Here is a 19078-nt window from a genome sequence, read left to right as displayed (position 1 = left end):
GTAAGTCTCTAAGGACTTGCTTTTATGTGAATCTGGGTGCTCCTAAATAAGTGTTATATATTTAGGATAGTTAGCTTCCTTTCCCTTGAATTGATTCCTTACTACTATGTAATGGCTTCTTTTTGTCTCTTTTGATCTTTGATGGTTTAAAGTCTGTTTTATCAGAGACTAGTATTGTAACTCCCGCTTTTTTGTTCTCCATTTGTTTGTAGGATCTTTCCCTCCATCCCTTTATTCTTGAGCTCATGTATGTCTCTGCATGAGATGGGTCTTCCTGAAGTCATGGTAAAACTGATGGGTCTTGACTCTTTTCCAGTTTGCCAGTCTGTGTCTTTTAATTGGAGCATTTAGTCCATTTACATTTAAGGTTAATATTGTTATGTGTGAACTTGATCCTGACATTATGATATTAACTGGTTATTTTGCTCGTTAGTTGATGCAGTTTCTTCCTAGCCTCGATGGTCTTTACATTTTGTCATGTTTTTGCAATGGCTGGTACCGGTTGTTCCTTTCCATGTTTAGTGCTTCCTTCAGGGTCTCTTGTAAGGCAGGCCTGGTGGTGACAAAATCTCTCAGCATTTGCTTATCTGTAAAGGATTTTATTTCTCCTTCACTTATGAAACTTAGTTTGGCTGGATATGAAATTCTGGGTTGAAAAGTCTTTTCTTTAAGAATGTTGAATATTGGCCCCCACTCTCTTCTGGCTTGTAGAGTATCTGCCGAGAGATCTGCTGTTAGTCTGATGGGCTTCCCTTTGTAGGTAACCCGACCTTTATCTCTGGCTGCCCTTAAAATTTTTTCCTTCATTTCAACTTTGGTGAATCTGGCAATTATGTGTCTTGGGGTTGCTCTTCTCGAGGAGTATCTTTGTGGCGTTCTCTGTATTTCCTGAATTTGAATGTTGGCCTGCCCTAGTAGGTTGGGGAAGTTCTCCTGGATGATATCCTGAAGAGTGTTTTCCAACTTTGTTCCATTTTCCCCCTCACTTTCAGGCACCCGAATCAGACACTTTCAGGCACCCGAATCAGGCACCCGAATCAGACGTACATAATCCCATACTTCTTGCAGGCTTTGTTCATTTCTTTTTCTTCTTTTTTCTTTAGATTTTTCTTCTCGCTTCATTTCATTCATTTGATCCTCAATTGCTGATACTCTTTCTTCCAGTTGATCCAATTCGGTTGCTGACTTGTGTGCATTTGTCAGTATTTCTAAGTGACATGGTTTTCATCTCTGTCAGTTGTTTATGGCCTTCTCTGCATTAATTATTCTAGTTATCAATTCTTCCACTCTTTAGGTTTTTTGTTTTCTTTTGCAGCTGGGTATGTAATTCCTCCTTTAGCTCTGAGAGTTTGATGGACTGACCTTCTTCTCTTATCACTCGTCAAGTCATTCTCCATCCAGCTTTGATCCGTTGCTGCTTGATGAATAGCGTTCCTTTGCAGGGGAGATGCTCTTATTTTTTGAATTTCAGCTTTTCTGCCCAGCACTCTTTGGGACATCATGGTCATGGTGTTGGTTTTAGTGTGGAGTGTCCTCCCTGTTGTTAGTTTTCCTTCTAACAGTCAGGATGACCTCAGCTGTAAGTCTGTTGGAATTGCTTGAGTCCCTCAGACCCTGTTTGCCTGGAGTATCAGCAGCAGAGGCTGCAGAAGATAGAATATTGCTGAACAGTGGAGTGTACCTGTCTATTCTTACTTTAGAGCTTCCTCTCAGGGGTGTACTCCACCCGTGTGAGGTGTGGGGTGTCAGTCTGCCCTAGTGGGGATGCTCAGATTAGGCTACTCGGTCCAGGGACCCACTTGAACCATGAGCAGATCTGTTAGTTCTCAGATCTCAACCTCCATTTGGAGATCCACTGCCTCTCTTCAAGCTGTCAGACACAGTCATTTCAGGCTGGGGTTTCTGCTGCCTTTTGTTGTTGTTGTTGTTGTTTTTAGCTGTGCCCTGTCCCCAGGGTGGAGTCTACAGACACAGGCAGGCCTACTTGAGCTGCTGTAGGCTCCCACCCAGTTCGAGCTTCCCAGCGGCTTTGTTTACTTACCCACTTAAGCCTCCAGCGGGGCAGGTGCCTCCCCAGCCTGGCTGCTGCCTTGAGTTAGATGGCAGACTGCTGTACTGTAATGAGGGAGGCTCTCTGGGCATGGGACCCTCTGTGGGTGTGGATATAATCTCCTGGTGTGCCCGTTTCCCTAGACCCTTGGTAAAAGCAGTATTAGGGTGGGAGTTACCCTGGCCCACCGGGTGTTGTGTGTCTCCAGTTCCCTGGCTGGGAAAGGGATTCCCTTCCCCTTGTGCTTCCCAGGTGGTGATGCCTCGCCCACTGCTTCAGCTTCTGTCACTGTGGTGGGCTGCAGCAGCTGTCCGCGCCACGGCACTCCCTAGTGAGATGAACCCAGTACCTCAGTTGAGAATGCGAAATCACCTGTCTTCTGTGTTGCTGGCTGGTAGCTGGAGACTGGAGCTGTTCCTATTCGGCCATCTTGCTCCGCCCCCAAGTTTTTTTTTTTTTTAATGTGGTTTCTTGGAGCAAAACCCCTGTATGAGTTTACTAGGGCTGATATAACAAAATGCTGCAGACTGGATGGCTTAAACAACATAAATTTATTTTCTCAGAATTCTGGAGGCTGGAAGTCTGAGATGAAGGTGGCAGCAGGTTTGGTTTCTTTTGAGGCTTCTCTCTTTGGCTTATAGAAGGCCTGCTGCCTTCTTGCTATACCCTCACATAGTCTTTCCTCTGTGCATGACCATATTTGTGTCCTGATCTCCTCCTCTTGTAAGTAAATTAGTCAAATTGGATTAGGGCCCACCTACATCACCTTATTTTTCCTTAGTTACCACTTTAAAGGCCCTGTCTCCAAATACAGTTGCATTCTGAGGTACTGGAGTTTAGGACTTCAACATATGAATTTTGAGGGGAACACAATTCCTCCTATAACACATCCATTTTACAGTCCCCATTGCATATCCTAGATATGTTTTTGATTGCTAATGTGTGTGTGGGAGTGTCATTTAGACACAGTAGCAAAAGATAGGCTCACTCATGGTGCTCATAGTGCATCTTTGTGGGGACAGTAAATTAAATTTCATTGATGGCTAGTTTTTAGCCTGTCCTAGTCATTTCTTCACCACTTGAACTGAGAGAGAAATGAGGAATCTGGAAGCAGGTTCTAAAGAGACTGTTCTACAACAACAAGGTGTTTTTAATATAGATATTGGAAGGTGGGAAGGTGAACGTGATGAGGAGCCAAAAGAGTTTACTTTTCACCCTCTCTTCATGAGTCCATCCATCAAGTATACCCACGGCTAGAAGTGGATCAGATGGTGTGGTGGAGGGGGATTATAAGTCACTACAGCTGGAAAAGGGCATTGTTGGGGGACATTTATCGTTTTTTCTTTTTAAATTTTGTGGGTACATAGTAGGTGTATATATTTATGGGGTATGTGAGATGTTTTGATACAGACGTGGAACGTGAAATAGTCACATCACGGAGAATGGGGTATCCATCCCCTCAAGCATTTATCCTTTGTGTTATAAACAATCCAGTTACCTTCTTTTAGTTATTTAAAAATGTATAATTAAGTTATTATTGACTATAGTCACCCTGTTGTGCTATCAGATAGTCTCGCTCTGTTGCCCAGGCTTGAGTGCAATGGGGCGATCACGACTCACTGCAGTTTTGACCTCCTGGGCTCAGGGGATCCTCTCACTTCAGCATCCTGAGTAGCTGGGACTACAGGCACATGCTACTATGCCTGGCTAATTTCTTGTATTGTTTGTAGAGACAGGGTTTTGCCATGTTGCCCAGGCTGTCCTCGAACTCCTGACTCAAGCGATCCACCTGCCTTGGTCTTCCAGAGTGCTAGGATTACAGGCATGAGCCACTACATGCAGTCCCATGCTTTCTATTTTTTGGTACCCTTTAACCATCCCTACCTCCCTCTGACTCCCCTACTACCTTTCCCAGTCTCTGGTAACCATCCTTCTACTCTTTATGTCCATGAGATCAATTGTTTTGCTTTTTAGATCCCACAAATAGCTGAGAACATGCAAAGTTTGTCTTTGTGTGCCTGACTTATTTCACTTAACATGATGATCTCCAGTTCTATCCATGTTGTTGTTTGAGACAGAGTCTCGCTCTCTCGCCCAGGCTGGAGTGCAGTGGCGCAATTTCGGCTCACTGCAACCTCTGTCTCCTGGATTCAAGCAATTCTTCTGCCTCAGCCTTCTGAGTAGCTGGGACTACAGGGGTGTGCCACCACGCCCTGCTAATTTTTTGTATTTTCAGTAGAGACAAGATTTTATCATGTTAGCCAGGATGGTCTTGTTTCCCTGACCTCGTGATCCGCCTGCCTCGGCCTCCCAAAGTGCTGGTATTATAGGTGTGAAACACTGCACCCGGCTAATCTTAGTCTTTTTTTTTTTTTATGGCGGATTAGTACTCCATTGTGTATATGTACCACATTTCTTTATCCATTTATCTGTTGGTGGACACTTAGATTGTTTCCAAATCTTCCAAATCTTAGCTATTGTGAACAGTGCTGCAACAAACATAGGAGTGAAGGTGATATACTGATTTCCTTTCTTTTGGGCATATACCCGGCAGTGGGATAGCTGGATTGTGTGGTAGCTCTATTTTTAGTTTTTTGAGGAACCTCCAAACTGTTCTTCATGGTGGCTGTACAAATTTACATTCTCACCAACAGTGTACGAGGGTTCCCTTTTCTCCACATCCTCACCAGCGTTTGTTATTGCCTGCCTTTTGGATATAAGTCATTTTAACTGGGGGGGAGATGATATCTTATTTGTAGTTTCGATTTCATTTCTTTGATGATCCATGATGCTGAGTACCTTTTCATGTGTCTGTTTGCCATTTGCATGTCTTCTTTTAGAAATGTCTGTTCAGATCTTTTGCTCATTTAAAAATCAGATTATTGGTCTGGGCACGGTGGCTCATGCCTATAATCCCAGCACTTTGGGAGGCCGAGGCGGGCGGATGATGAGGTCAGGAGGTCAAGACCATCCTGGCTAACACGGTGAAACCCTGTCTCTACTAAAAATACAAAAAATTAGCCGGGCGTGGTGGCGGGTGCCTATAGTCCCAGCTACTTGGGAGGCTGAGACAGGAGAATGACGTGAACCCGGGAGGTGGAGCTTGCAGTGAGCCAAGATCTCGCCACTGCACTCCAGCCTGGGTGACAGAGCGAGACTCTGTAACAACAACAACAACAACAACAACAACAACAAACAATCAGATTGTTAGAGTTTTTCCTATTGAGTTGAGTTTCTTATGTATTTTGGTTATTAATCCTTTGTTGGATGGGTAGTTTGCAGATATTTTCTCCCATTCTGTGGGTTATCTCTTCACTTTGTGGGTTGATTGTTTCCTTTGCAGTGCAGAAGCTTTTTAACTTGATGTGATCCCATTTGTCCATGTTTGCTTTGGTTGCCTGTGCTTGTGGGGTGTTGCTCAAAACTCTCCAGACCAATGTCCTGGAGAGTTTCCCCAATGTTTTCTTTTAGTAGTTTCATAGTTTGAGGTCCTAGATTTAAGTCTTTATTCCATTTTGACTTGATTTTTGTATCTGGTGAGAGATAGGGGTCTGGTTTTTTTCTTCTGCATATGGATATCCAGTTTTTTTCCAGCACCATTTATTGAAGAGACTTTCTTTTTCCCAGTGTATGTTCTTGGCATCTTTGTCAAAAATGAGTTCACTGTAGGTGTGTTTGTTTCTGGGTTTTCTATTCTGTTCCATTGGTTTATGTGTCTGTTTTTATGCCAGTATCATGCTGTTTGGTTACTATAGCTCTATAGTATAATTTGAAATCAGGTAATGTGATTCCTTCAGTTTTGTTCTTTTTGCTTAAGATAGCTTTGGCTATTCTGGGTCTTTTGTGGTTCCATATAAATTTTAGGTTTTTTTTTTTTTTTTTTTTCTATTTCTGTGCAGAATATCATTGGTATTTTGATAGGGATTGCAATGAATCTGTAGATTGTTTTGAATAGTATGGACATTTTAACAATATTGATTCTTCCAGTCCATGAACATGGAATATCTTTCCATTTTTTGATACCCTCTTCAGTTTCTTTCATCAATGTTTTATAGTTTTCACTATATAAATCCCTTACTTCTTTGGTTAATTCCTAGGTATTTAATTTTATTTATGGCTATTATAAATGGGATTACTTTTTTGATTTCTTTTTTGGATTGTTCAGTGTTGGCATATAGAAATGCTACTGATTTTTGTATGTTGATTTCAACTTTACTAAATTTGCTTATCAATTCTAATAGGTCTTTTTGTGTGGGGTCTTTAGGTTTTTCCAAGTATAAGGTTATATCATTAGTAAACAGGGATAATTTGACTTCTTCCATTCCAATTTGGATGCCCTTTGTTTCTTTCTCTTGTCTGATTGCTCTAGCTGGGACTTCCAGTACTGTTTTGAATAATAGAAAGTGGGCATCCTTGTGTTCCAGGTCTTAAAGGAAGGGCTTTCATATTCAGTAGTATACTAGCTGTAGGTCTGTCATATATGACTTTTATTATGGTGAGGTATGTCCCTTCTACACCCAGTTTTTGAGGGTTTTTATTAAGAAGGGATGTTGAATTTTGTCAGGTGCTTTTATCAGCATCAGTTGAAATGATCATATGGTTTCTGTTCTTCATTCTATCGGTATGTATCATATTGATTGATTTGCATATGTTGAATCATCTGTGCATCGCGGGATAAATCTTGCTTGGTGATGATGAAATGATCTTTCTAATGTATTGTTGGATTTGGTTTGCTAGTATTTTGTTGATGATTTTTGCATCAATATTCATCAGATATATTGGCTTGTAGTTTTATTTTTTGATGTGTCTTTGTCTGGTTTTGGAGTCTGGGTAATATTGGCCTTGTAGAATGGGTTTGGAAGTATTCCTTTCCCTTATATTTTTCAGAATAGTTTGAGTAGGATTGGTATTAGTTCTTCTTTAAATGTTTGATAGAATTCAGCAGTGAAGCCATCAGGTTCTTGGCTTTTTTTTTTTTTTTTACTGGGAGACTTTCTATTATGGCTTTGATATCATTACTCATTATTGGTCTGTTCAAGTTTTGGGTTTCTTCCCGGTTCAATCTTGGTAGGTCGGATGTGTCTAAGAATTTATTTCTTCTAGATTTTCCAATTTATTGGTATATAGTTACTCAGAGTAGCCACTAATGAGCCATTGAATTTCTGCAGTATCAGTTGTAATATCTAATTTTCATTTCTGATTTTATTTGTTTGGATCTTCTCTCTTTTTTTCTTAGTTAGTCTGGATAAAGGTTTGTCAGTTTTGTTTAACTCTTCAAAAAAATACTCAGCTGTTTCATTGATCTTTTGCATTGTTTTCTTCATTTTAATTTCATTTATTTCTGCTCTGATCTTTATTGTTTCTTTTCTTTTACTAATTTTGGGTTTGGCTTACTCTTGGTATTCTTGTTAAGATGCATCATTAGATTTTTTGTTTGTTTGTTTTGAGATGGAGTCTCACTGTGTCACCCATGCTGGAATGCAGTGGTGCGATCTTGGCTCAGTACAACCTCCACCTCCCAGGTTCAAGCAATTCCCCTGACTCAGCCTCCCGAGTAGCTGGGATTACAGGCACACACCACCATGCCCGACTAATTTTTGTGTTTTTAGTAGAGACAGGGTTTCACCATGTTGGCCAGGCTGCTCTCGAACTCCTGACCTCAGGTGATCCACCTGCTTCGGCCTCCCAAAGTGCTGGGATTATAGGCATGAGCCACAGTGCCTGGCCTCATTAGATTTTTTATTTGAAGTTTTTTCTCTTTTTTGATGTAGGCGCTTAAAACTACAATATTGCCTCTTAGTACTGCTTTTGCTGTATCTCATAGGTTTTTGTATGTTGTATTTCCATTATCATGTGTTTCAAGAAATTTTTCAACTTCCTTCTTAATTTTTTCATTGATCCTCCAGTCATTCAGAAGTACATTAAGACATTAGCCTTTTCTTGGGTACCATCTGTATGTTTATACTGTACTAAAATTGGTCATATAAAAGTTGATATCTGTTTATAATTTAATTCATGTTTCTCACATTTTGTCAGACTGCCTTTTCCTTTAGTTTTAATTGCATTTAGGAGATAAGCTGTGGTATTTATTATTGAGGCATTCTTCTTAGTTATTTAATAATTGTTTAGATCTATGACTTCCCCTTTTTAAACTTGCTCTTAAATCATAATTATTTCAAGTCATTTCTTAAAAATTTCTAACACCTGTATAATTTTGTCTTGTTCCTTATAAAACATTGGTCAAATTAGTCAACATATCCTAATCAATATTCAGTAAAAATCTTAGGTAAATCCTTTTATTGCATTTCATTGTAGATATATAACTTAACCTCCCTCCCTCCTGTTTTTAAACATTTCCCATGTGATAAAATGAAATGTTGGGCTAAATTCATTCTGTCTTGTAAAATTCAGCATTATCCATGCTCATAAATATGATTTTGTGACTCTTAATGACAGAAAGATCAATATGTTGCCATTTTTGTCTAAAGTGGGGTTATTAATAGAAGTCTGAGAAATTGTGAAGTTTCTGTGTTAGTGGGTTAGATAGGCTGTAGGAGAGAGAGAAGCCCCAGACTCTGTGGGAAAGAGAGAAGCCCCAGACTCTGCAGAAGCCAGCCTGTAATTTGGCAGATGGCTCTGAGGCAGAGGACAACAGAACAAGAGTTCTTACAGACTTGCCAGCTGGGCTGTGGGACTGTAGTGATAGGGTTGTTTAGTCCCTTGATATTGCTCTGTGTCCTCTCTGTTGCCAGTAATGGAGGTGGGTTTGCTTTTTAAAGCACCAAATAAATACCAAAAGTTCTCGCTCTTTGATTCATTTTGCAAGGTCATGTATACATATTCAGCACCAACCACGTGCCTGTACTGTGAGCCAAAATGAGATCTGGACCTTACTGTTAAAGAGTTACATAATTATACCATAAAAGAACTAGAGATTTCTTTTAAGATAGGATGCAATTAATGGCAAAAAATAATTAGGTTGTTAAAATACATGTCATAGGAATAGGAATTGAAGGGTGAAGAAGTTGCTAAGGATCAAATTATTGAGGAACTGTTCATAGGGATTTGGTAATAATACCTGATGTTTATATACTACTTTACAGAGTGAAAAGCTCTTATCACATTTAATCCTTACTGCAGTTTTATAAAGCAGCAGTGTGCTTTGCTTATGAAATAATCATCTATGTAAAAGATGAGGAAATTGATGTTTAGAGAAGTCAGGTGGCTTGACTGAGGTTAGATATATAGCTAGTAATAGCAGAGCTGAGATTTCATTTTTTAAATGTATTCATTCACTCATCAACTCTATTTAGACATTTATTGAGGGTCTATAAGTTGCAGCCACTTGCTGTGTTCTGGGGATATGAAGATTACAGCCTTGTCCTCACATCTTATTGTTTAAAAGACTTAAACTCAAGTCTTTCTTTTAAGTCTATTCCGTTTGTTTTCTTCAGCTTCCTTGAGTTTCAAGGTGGATAAAGAAGAATAGTTACAGGTTAAATGAGCACATTGTTGAGTGATTGGCTTTAGGTGGGAAGACACATTAAGCAGAGTTGTGAAGGTGAAAATAAAGACAGCATGTGTTTTGAGGTAAAGATTTGGACAAAGGTGGTAAACAGTTGAGGTAATCAAGTGTGGTTTTACAGGCCTATAAATTTTGAGTTGTAAGAATCAGAAGAATACATATATACCATACATCTATCATATAAATATATGCTGAAGCAAGACTTTTTGAAGTCTGTGTAGGTTCTTATGGTTAGAATGTGCTCACGTTCTTGTGAAATACAAGATTGGTTAGAAGCTATTTATAGTAGGAGATAAGTGCTGGATAGTATTAGAAAAGCCTGGGTTCTAGTTTCAAACTACTTTTTACTAGCTGTGTGATTTTAAATAAATACATAAAAAAACTTTTTGAGTTTCAGCTTTTATATCCGTATGTAAAATTATCTGTATGGGGCCTGAACACAGTTGATTAAATGTTTGTCTAATGAATTAGTAAGTGAAATAGAGAAAATAATATTTGCCCAACGTACTTTTGCCAGTTACTGCAAGGATCAATACTTAGGTAAGTACTCTATAATGGTACTATCCAAAATTTTAGAAAATTGTTACTTATAACTTTTTTGTAATTCCTGTTCTTTTTCCTTTTTTTGAACAGCTGCTGGACAAGGCCACATAGAGTGTTTGCAATGGTTAATTAAAATGGGAGCAGACAGTAATATTACCAACAAAGCAGGGGAGAGACCCAGTGATGTGGCAAAGAGGTATAAATCTGTCTTCTTTACTCCTTTCTTTTGCTTTTAAACTTTTGCATATACTTTCTTGGACTCAAAAATCTCTGAAGATTTGATGGAATTTTAGAGGACTCAATCAAATATAGATGGAATGACAATTTTCAAGCTGAATTTACAGCCATCATTATATCAGCTTTTCTCTTTAAAGCAGTAATTCTCAACTGGGAGGTAATATTTTCCCCTTTTCTCATGGGAGGGGTCTTTGGAAATGCTGGGGAAGGAGACCCCCAACTGGAGGTCAGGAGACCTTCACCAACTGGAGGTCAGGTCTAGGAATGCTAAATATTCTGCAGTGCTCAGAACAGTAATGCACTATTTGTCCCATCCAAATGCCTGTAGCATTCCCTGTTAAGAAATGCTATGTGATAAAAATAAATAGCATTAATAATAGAAAAATAAATGACATGGATTTTGAAACATATTTTGCAGTTTACATCTGAATTAAATATAGCACGTATTATTAAACATAGCCAGCTCATTCAAGTTAGGTTCTCAAGAAATATTTAGTCCATCTGTTTGTTCATTTGGTTGTTTTTTCATTCAGCTTCCCATATATTTACCATGTTCCAAGTTCTGTGATTAGTGGTAGAAATACAAAGGGGAGAAGACACAGTCACTGCCCTCAAGGAGCTTACAGTATTGTGGAGAGAGAAATATGCAAATAAAATTCTTATTAATTCTAATCATTATACTGTATTACATGGTATGTGTAAGGTACACTAAGAACATAGAAAAAAGTCTTTCTGTTGGAAAGTTGTAAGGGAGAAACTTTAATACAGAGGATGGTAAAAGTTATGAAGGAAACTGCATGGGGACGGAATTTAGATAGAGGTCAAAGAAAAAAACTTTTTTTTTTGAGGAAGAAACATTTATGTTGATACTTGTAAGCATAAGTGTAAACCTAAGGAGGAGTTGTAAGATAACACCTTGTATGTTTGAAGAACTGCATGTGGAGTAGAAAGCTGGAATCTAAACTAGGAGTATGGGCTAACAATGGCAGATGAGGCTTGACAGTATGCTGTGGTCCAATCATTTGCTAAGTTGCCATGCAACTTTTGTTTGTGAGCTCATGTTCCCTACAATTTTGTTTATGGAATTTCTTTGATGCCTTGGAGTGTGGTTTTGTTGTACCATGTACCTGGGATCATTATCAACTCAAGTCTATTTTATTGGTTTAAAATGACTTTATTAAGGTATAATTGACATACAATAAAATGCATATATTTGTACGGTACAACTGATGAGTTTTGATATATGCATATCCTGTGAAACCATTACCACAATTAAGATAGTGAACATATTCATCACCCTCAAAGTCTCCTGCCACTTTATAATCTCTCTCCCTTTGACTGCTCCCACTGATCTGCTTCCTGTCACTGTAGATTAGTTTGCATTTTCTAGAGTTTTATATAAATGGAATCATACAATATATATTTATGTCTGGCTTCTTTCACTCAACATAATTATTTTGAGATTCATCTATGTGTATTAGCAGTTCATTTCCTTCTTACAGATGAGTAGAATTCCATAGTATTCCATAGTACAATTATCCACTCACAGGTTGAAGGACATCTTGATTGTAGTTCATTTCCTTCTAACAGCTGAGTAGAATTCCATAGCATTCCATAATTCGATTATCCACTCACAGGTTGAAGGGCATTTTGATTGTATCATTTTTTGGTGGTTATGAATAAAGCTGCTGTAAACATTCCTATACAGGTTTTTGTGTTAACATGTTTTTAATTGTTTGGTAAATCTATGAGTAGGATTATTGGGCCATATGCAAAGTGTATGTTTAATTTTATAACAAACTGCCAAAGTGCCTTCCAAAGTGGCCATACAGATTTGCGTTTCTAGGGGCTGGGCGCGGTGGCTCATGCCTGAAATCCCAGCACTGTGGGGGGCCAAGGCAGTGGATCACTTGAGGTGAGGAGTTTGAGACCTGTCTGGCCAACATGGTGAAACCCCATCTCTACTAAAAAAGAAAAATTCAGGCTGGGCATGGTGGCTCACGCCTGTAATCCCAGCACTTTGGGAGGCTGAGGTGGGCAGATCACCTGAGGTCGGGAGTTCGAGGTCAGCCTGACCAACATGGAGAAACTCCGTCTCTACTAAAAATACAAAATTAGCCAAGCATGGTGGTGCATGCGTGTAATCCCAGCTACTCGGGAGGCTGAGGCAGGAGAATTGCTTGAACCCAGGAGGTGGAGGTTGCCATGAGCCGAGATTGCACCACAGCCTGGGCAGCAAGAGCGAAACCCCATCTCAATAAATAAATAAATAGAATAGAATAGAATAGAATAAAATAAAATAAAAAAATTAGCTGGGTGTGGCGGCATGCACCTGTAGTCCCAGCTACTATTTGGGAGGCTAAGGCAGGAGAATTGCTTGAAGCCAGGAGGAGGAGGTTGTGGTGAGCCTAGATTGCACCACTGCACTCCAACCTGGTCCACAGAGCTAGACCCTCAAAAAAAGAAACTGGCCTGGCGCGATGGCTCACGCCTGTACTCTCAGCACTTTGGGCAGCTGAGGCGGGCGGATCTTGAGGTCAGGAGATCGAGACCATCCTGGCTAACATGGTGAAACCCCATCTCTACTAAAAATACAAAAAATTAGCTGGGCGTGGTGGCGGACACCTGTAGTCCTAGCTACTCGGGAGGCTGAGGCAGGAGAATGGCGTGAACCCAGGAGGTGGAGCTTGCAGTGAGCTGAGATCGCGCCACTGCACTCCAGCCTGGGTGACAGAGCGAGATTCCATCTCAAAAAAAAAAAAAAAAAAAATTGCATTTCTGTCAGCAATGGATGTCAGTTTCTGTTGTTCCACATTCTCACCGTCATTTGGTATTGTTAGGGTCTTTTTTTTAATTCCAGTAATGAAATAGGTATGTAGTGGTAGCTCATTGTGGTTTTAATTTGCATTTTCTAATGAAAAATGATTTTGAGCATCTTTTAAATATACATACTTGCCATCTGTATATTTTCTTCGATGAAGTGATTATTCAGATCTTTTGCCCACTTTAAAAAATTGAATTGTTTTCTTGATGTTGAGTTTTAAAGGTTCTTTGTATATTCTGGATACTAGTTCTTTCTCAGATATATGCTTTGCAAAGATTTCCCTTTCTTACCAGTTGTATCTTATTTTTTCATTCTCTTAATGTCTTTGAAGAGCAAAATTTCTTACTAATTTATCCTTTTATGGATTATGATTTTGGTGTCATATCTAAAGAAGTCTGATTAACACAAAGTCATAAAATTTTTCTTTTATGTTTTCTTTTAGAAGTTATATAGTGTTAGCTTTTATATTGGGGTCTGTGATCATTTTGAGTTAATTTTTGTATATGATACGAAGTATGAGTCCAAGTTCTTTTTTTGCATATGGATATCCAGTTCTAGACTATTTGTTTAAAAGACTATCATTTCTACACTGCCTTTGTCAAAATCAGTTCTCAATGTATGTGTGGGCTTAATTCTGAACTATTTTATCCATTGATCTATTTGTATATTTTTGTATCAACATCAAATAGGTGATTGAATACTATAGGTGTATCTGAAGTTTTCCATAATTTCTGGGCCCACATTTTTTTCCCATGCACCAAAATGCTTGGTGTGGGTGTAGTGTTATTTTAGATATAACTTTGAATCTAGCATAAAGTAAGCACTCAGTAAATGACAGTTGTGAAATTACAACCTAGTAGTAGAGATAATGAATTCTATAAACCTTACAACTTCCTGCATATGTTTATTACTATGTCTTTAATGATATGCAGTACCTGGTAGAAGGTAATGTGCGTGTTTGGTTATGTAAATATAAGAAAACAGGATTTAAGATTTTTATGTTTAGTAATTCTTCAAGTTGTAAGAAAATATATTAAAAATTCCAGTTAGAAAAATTGTGGAAAAATATGCAGGTTACATACAATCACAACAACAACTCCAAAACTAAGAGTACCTTACTGGAACCTTCATAGAGATGCAGGAAAGATTAAGGAGAATTAGAAAACATGAATGGAAAGGTCATTATTTTTTCATTAAATTTCAAAGTCATACCAAATGCTTTGGCTTGAGGAAGGGTGAAGATAGAGGGGGCTAGAGCTATATTAATAGTTAGCCCTAAAACTGAAATGAAAATGAATTATATAATCTAAATTAGGCCAAGAAAAGGCAATAACTGTAGGTAATCAAGGAGGGTGGTTCTGGGTCTTCTATTCAGTTGAGCAGCTCTGCTTGAGAGCATACCACATATTCCTTTGATATTGGATCTCCATTCCCAGTGTATCTTTGCCAGTAAAAATTATGGAATCAGTGTTTAATATGAATAATTGTCCTTAGTGTCAAGTAACTAAGTTTCTCATATAGTTGAATGTATGTCAAATTGTCACTGACCTTCAGATTTTGGCTCCTTGCCTGGTGAGTGGATTGATGGCAGAGTGTACAGAGTGTGATTCCCTAAGTTAAGTGCAAGCTGCAGTTTCAGTTTCAGGAAGATTGTGGATCTGGTTAGTTATTGATTCTTTTCTACAGGTTTGCCCATTTGGCAGCAGTGAAGCTGTTAGAGGAGCTACAGAAATATGATATAGATGATGAAAATGAAATTGATGAAAATGATGTGAAATATTTTATAAGACATGGTGTTGAGGGAAGCACTGATGCCAAGGATGATTTATGTCTGAGTGACTTGGATAAAACAGATGCCAGAAGTAAGTATGCTGCCTCTGTTGTGATTTATCCTTTCAGAAATAACATAGCCACTTTTTACCACAAGTTTGGAAACTATTCTAAAGACAAATACTGCCTACAAGTAAAATAATTTGATATTTTTGCAGGAACCAGAACTAATATAAGTTTTTGTACTAGGGTTGTTGAACATATAAAAAGTATAAGACATAACCTCTGTCCCTCAGGGGGTAGAAAGTTATATAAGAAAATACTCAAGTATTTTCTTTAGTGGATCAAGGAAACAGGGAAAGAGACATCTCAAGGATTTCCATGGTTAGTTGGCAAATGATTGTTATAGATAATAATAGCAACAAATATTTATTGTCTACTATGTGCCAGACACTGTTGTAGGTATTGAAATAATGGTGAACAATACAAAGGAACTTCATTTGAATGGTGGTAGTCAGGGGGAGGGTGATAAATAATTGATAAGAAAATAGATATATAAAGAAAATAGGGTAGAGTGGTGCTATAGATAAGAAAGTCATTAGGCCTCTCTGAGGTGGTGATGTTTGAGCAGAGACCTGAGTGATGAGAATGAGTCATATTAAGATCTTGGAAGAACATGCCAGCAGAGGGAGCAGTGCATGTAAAGGCCATTATGTAGCATTGAGAATGGTTAGTGTGGCTTGAGTAGAATCCCTAAGAAAGTGGTGACAGGTTTGAAAGGTAAGCAGGGACCCAGTCAGATTATTTAGGGCCTAATAAGGATTTTAGTTTTAGATTTTTATTTGTTCATTTTTCCTCGTTTTTCACTACAAAATCTCCGCATATAAATTTTATTTTAAATAGAAAGCTATTGTTGGGATTCAGGGTGGGGAATGATGTGATCTGATTCACATTTAAAAACAGTGTCACTCTACCTGTTGAGTGGGTGATAGACTAGGAGGTGGACAAGAGCATAGCATTTCATATGGGGTATGAATTAGGTGGGAAAAGAACATACTCCACCTAACTATATAAGGTTGGATGAAGTTCCTGATATAATTATATCCTGATGCCAAGGATACTAAATTAGAATTGTACAAGAGCAGATGTAGAATATCTGCACAGATTTCCTGGGCTCCTGGAGTTCCTGATGTAGGCCTGTAATTACCAGTGATATGGGATATCTCCATTCTTGTTTTGCTTCCGCCTTTTTATACTAGAGGCTTTCATCACCATTTAAGAAGAGCTTACATTAACATTCTATGTGTTCGTTTAAGGCAATATTTATATATATATCCTGGTTCTTGAAAAAAATCAGCATCAGTAAGATCATACCTTGTTGGGAAGATAGAGTGAAAGCCAAGCCAAGATCTTGTTGGCCTTGACTGTTTTTGCCCCCAGATTTCTGGTGTTGTGGAAAGCCCATTTTCCTTCATAGGGCAAGAGTGGAAGCAGGGAAATCAGTTAGGGGGCTATGGCTATAGTTCAGGAGAGAGTTGTTTATGGCTTGGACTAGAGTGGAGATGATGGGGATAATGAGAAGTGGTGAGATTTGGGTGTATTTAGAAGAGAAAGATGATAGGATTTGCTGATAGATGTGGCTATGAGGTGTTAGAAAAAGAGGGTAATCAAGGATGACAGATTTCTGGCCTGGGGAATTCGGTGAATGGTAGTAAGTTTTTTCTTGTTTGTTTTGTTTTGTTTTTTTAGACAGAGTCTTACTCTGTCACCAGGCTGGAGTACAGTGGTGCGATCTTGCCCACTGCAACCTCCACCTCCCGGGTTCGAGTGGTTCTCCTGCCTCAGCCTACCGAGTAGCTGGGACTACAGGTGTGTGCCACCATGGCCAGCTAATGTTTGAATTTTTAGTAGAGATGGGGTTTCACCATGTTGGTCAGGCTGGTCTTGAACTCCTGACCTTGTGATCTGCCCATCTTGGCCTCCCAAAGTGCTGGGATTACAGGCATGAGCCACCGTGCCCGGCCACACCACATTTTCTTTATCCAGTCTTCTGTTGATGGACATTTAGGTTGATGCTATGTTTTTGCTATGTGAATAGTGCTGCGATGAACATATGTGTGCATGTGTCTTTCTAGTATGAATATAGTGTGAATATAGTATGAATATACTATGATATATATTCCTTTGGGTACATACCAATAGTGGGGTTGCTGGGTCATGTGTTAATTTTGTTTTGAGTTCTTTGAGAAATTGCCAAACCGCTTTCCACAATGGTTGAACTAACGTACACTCCTAACAGCAGTGTATAAATGTTCTCTTTTCTCCACAACCTCCCCAGCATCTGTTGTTTTTTGACTTTTTAATAATAGCCATTCTAACTGATGTGAGATGGCATTTCACTGTGGTGTTGATTTGCATTTCTCTATTGATTACTGATGTTGAGCATTTTTTCATATGCTTGTTGGCTGTGTGTATGTCTTCTTCTGAGAAGCATTTCTTCTCTGTGAGGATTAAAATGTATAAGGTACTTAGTGTAGTATCTCGACATCACAGACACTGCATAAATACATGATTTTTATTGTTTTCATTGGAAACTTCCTCTTTTGTTGAATTGAAATCTTTCTTCCTGGAGCTAATTCCAATTAATCTTAGTTCTTGCCTCTGAGGACCCCATAGAACAGGCTTTACAAAACACAGACTTTCAAATAATAAAGAAATTATTATATAAGCTAAATACTGCTCTTTCACTCTTTTCTGACATTTTTTATCTTAATCCCCTCTACCTTCTTACTAGTGGTTATGGTGGTTCCCAAACCCATCTGCCCTTTAGAATTGTCTGAGGAGCCTTTTTTTGTTGTTGTTGAGACAGAGTCTCGGTCTGTCACCCAGGCTTGAGTGCAGTGGCATGACCTCGGCTCGCTGCAACCTTCATCTCCCGGGGTCAAGTGATTCTCCTGCCTCAGCCTCCTGAGTGGCTGGGACTACTGGCACCTGCCACCACGCCCGGCTAATTTTGTTTTGTATTTTTAGTAGAGACAGGGTTTCACCGTGTTAGCCAGGATGGTCTCAATCTCTTGACCTCGTGATCTGCCCGCGTTGGCCTCCCAAAGTGCTGGGATTACAGGGGTGAGCCACCGCACCTGGCTGCCCTTTTTTTTTTTTTTTTTTTTTGAGACAAAGTCTCACTCTGTTGCCCAGGCTGGAGTGCAGTGGCATGACCTCGGCTCGCTGCAACCTTCATCTCCCGGGGTCAAGTGATTCTTCTGCCTCAGCCTCCCGAGTAGCTGGGATTACAGGCATGTGCCACCACATCCAGCTAATTTTTGTATTCTTAGTAGAGACGGGGTTTCACCATGTTGGCCAGACTGGTCTTGAACTCCCAACCTCAAGTGATCCGCCTCCCAAAGTGCTGGGATTACAGGCGTGAGCCACTGCTCCTGACCGAGGAGCTTTTATTAAGTACATATTCTTGAATTTGTAGGTCTGGAATGGGGCTCAAGCACATACATTTTTAAAAAGCATCCCATTTGATTCAGGTGTATGCAGTTTAGAACCTGCAGCTCTAACCTGTTGGTAGATAAATCATTGGTGTTAGGAAGAAGAGGCTGTGATTTGCTAAGCTGGTCCTGTAAAGCAGAGTTTCTCAACTTCTATACTCTTGACAATTTGGGCCAGATAATTATTTTGTTGAGGCAGGGTTTTCTGTGCACTGTGAGATGTTTAGTAGCATCCTGAGCCTTCGCCTACTAGATGCCAGCAGCACCTCCCTGTTCCCACTCCCAAGCTGTGACAAGCAAAACTTATTCAGAGGTTGCCAAATGACCCTTGAGGAAGAAAATCACCCCAGATAGAGAACCACTGCCATAAAAGATGGAGATGTCATGGTTCTGATAGTTGGAGAATAGTTCAGAGTATCTCTCAATATACTTCCTTCTCTTACTATTCTCTTGCATAGGTGCTACAAGTGACCAATCACAAAATTTGTGGCTGGTACTTATTTCAGTTTTTCTAATTTTCTGTTACATAGTAGATTGCACGTGGTCCTGTAATCCACCATTAGTCCGAAAACACTGCTAGTCTTTTTTTTTTTTTTTTTTTTTGAGACAGAGTCTTGCTCTGTTGTTCAGGC

General features: G+C 39.2%; 1 protein-coding gene across 9 annotated transcripts in view; it reads left to right on the top strand.

The window, feature by feature from the left end:
* The window catches only part of ANKRD42 (ankyrin repeat domain 42), a 187395-nt gene that overhangs the window by 36849 nt on the left and 131468 nt on the right, over nt 1-19078 (top strand). For 8 of the 9 annotated variants that reach the window (XR_637595.4, XM_031653071.1, XM_009187029.4 and 5 more), the window contains 2 exons: nt 10209-10314; nt 14866-15041. Coding sequence is in view for 7 of the 9 variants with exons in the window: in XM_031653071.1 (XP_031508931.1) it covers nt 10209-10314; nt 14866-15041 (282 nt within the window). In the remaining 2 variants the exon portion in view is untranslated. Of the gene's footprint in view, nt 1-10208; nt 10315-14865; nt 15042-19078 lie in introns of those variants that run through there. The other variant, XR_004177427.1, reaches the window with a different exon arrangement.

The sequence above is a fragment of the Papio anubis genome, chromosome 12, assembly GCF_008728515.1.
Source record: "Papio anubis isolate 15944 chromosome 12, Panubis1.0, whole genome shotgun sequence".
NCBI classification, from domain to species: domain Eukaryota; kingdom Metazoa; phylum Chordata; class Mammalia; order Primates; family Cercopithecidae; genus Papio; species Papio anubis.
This window is presented reverse-complemented; position numbering and strand designations above follow the sequence as displayed.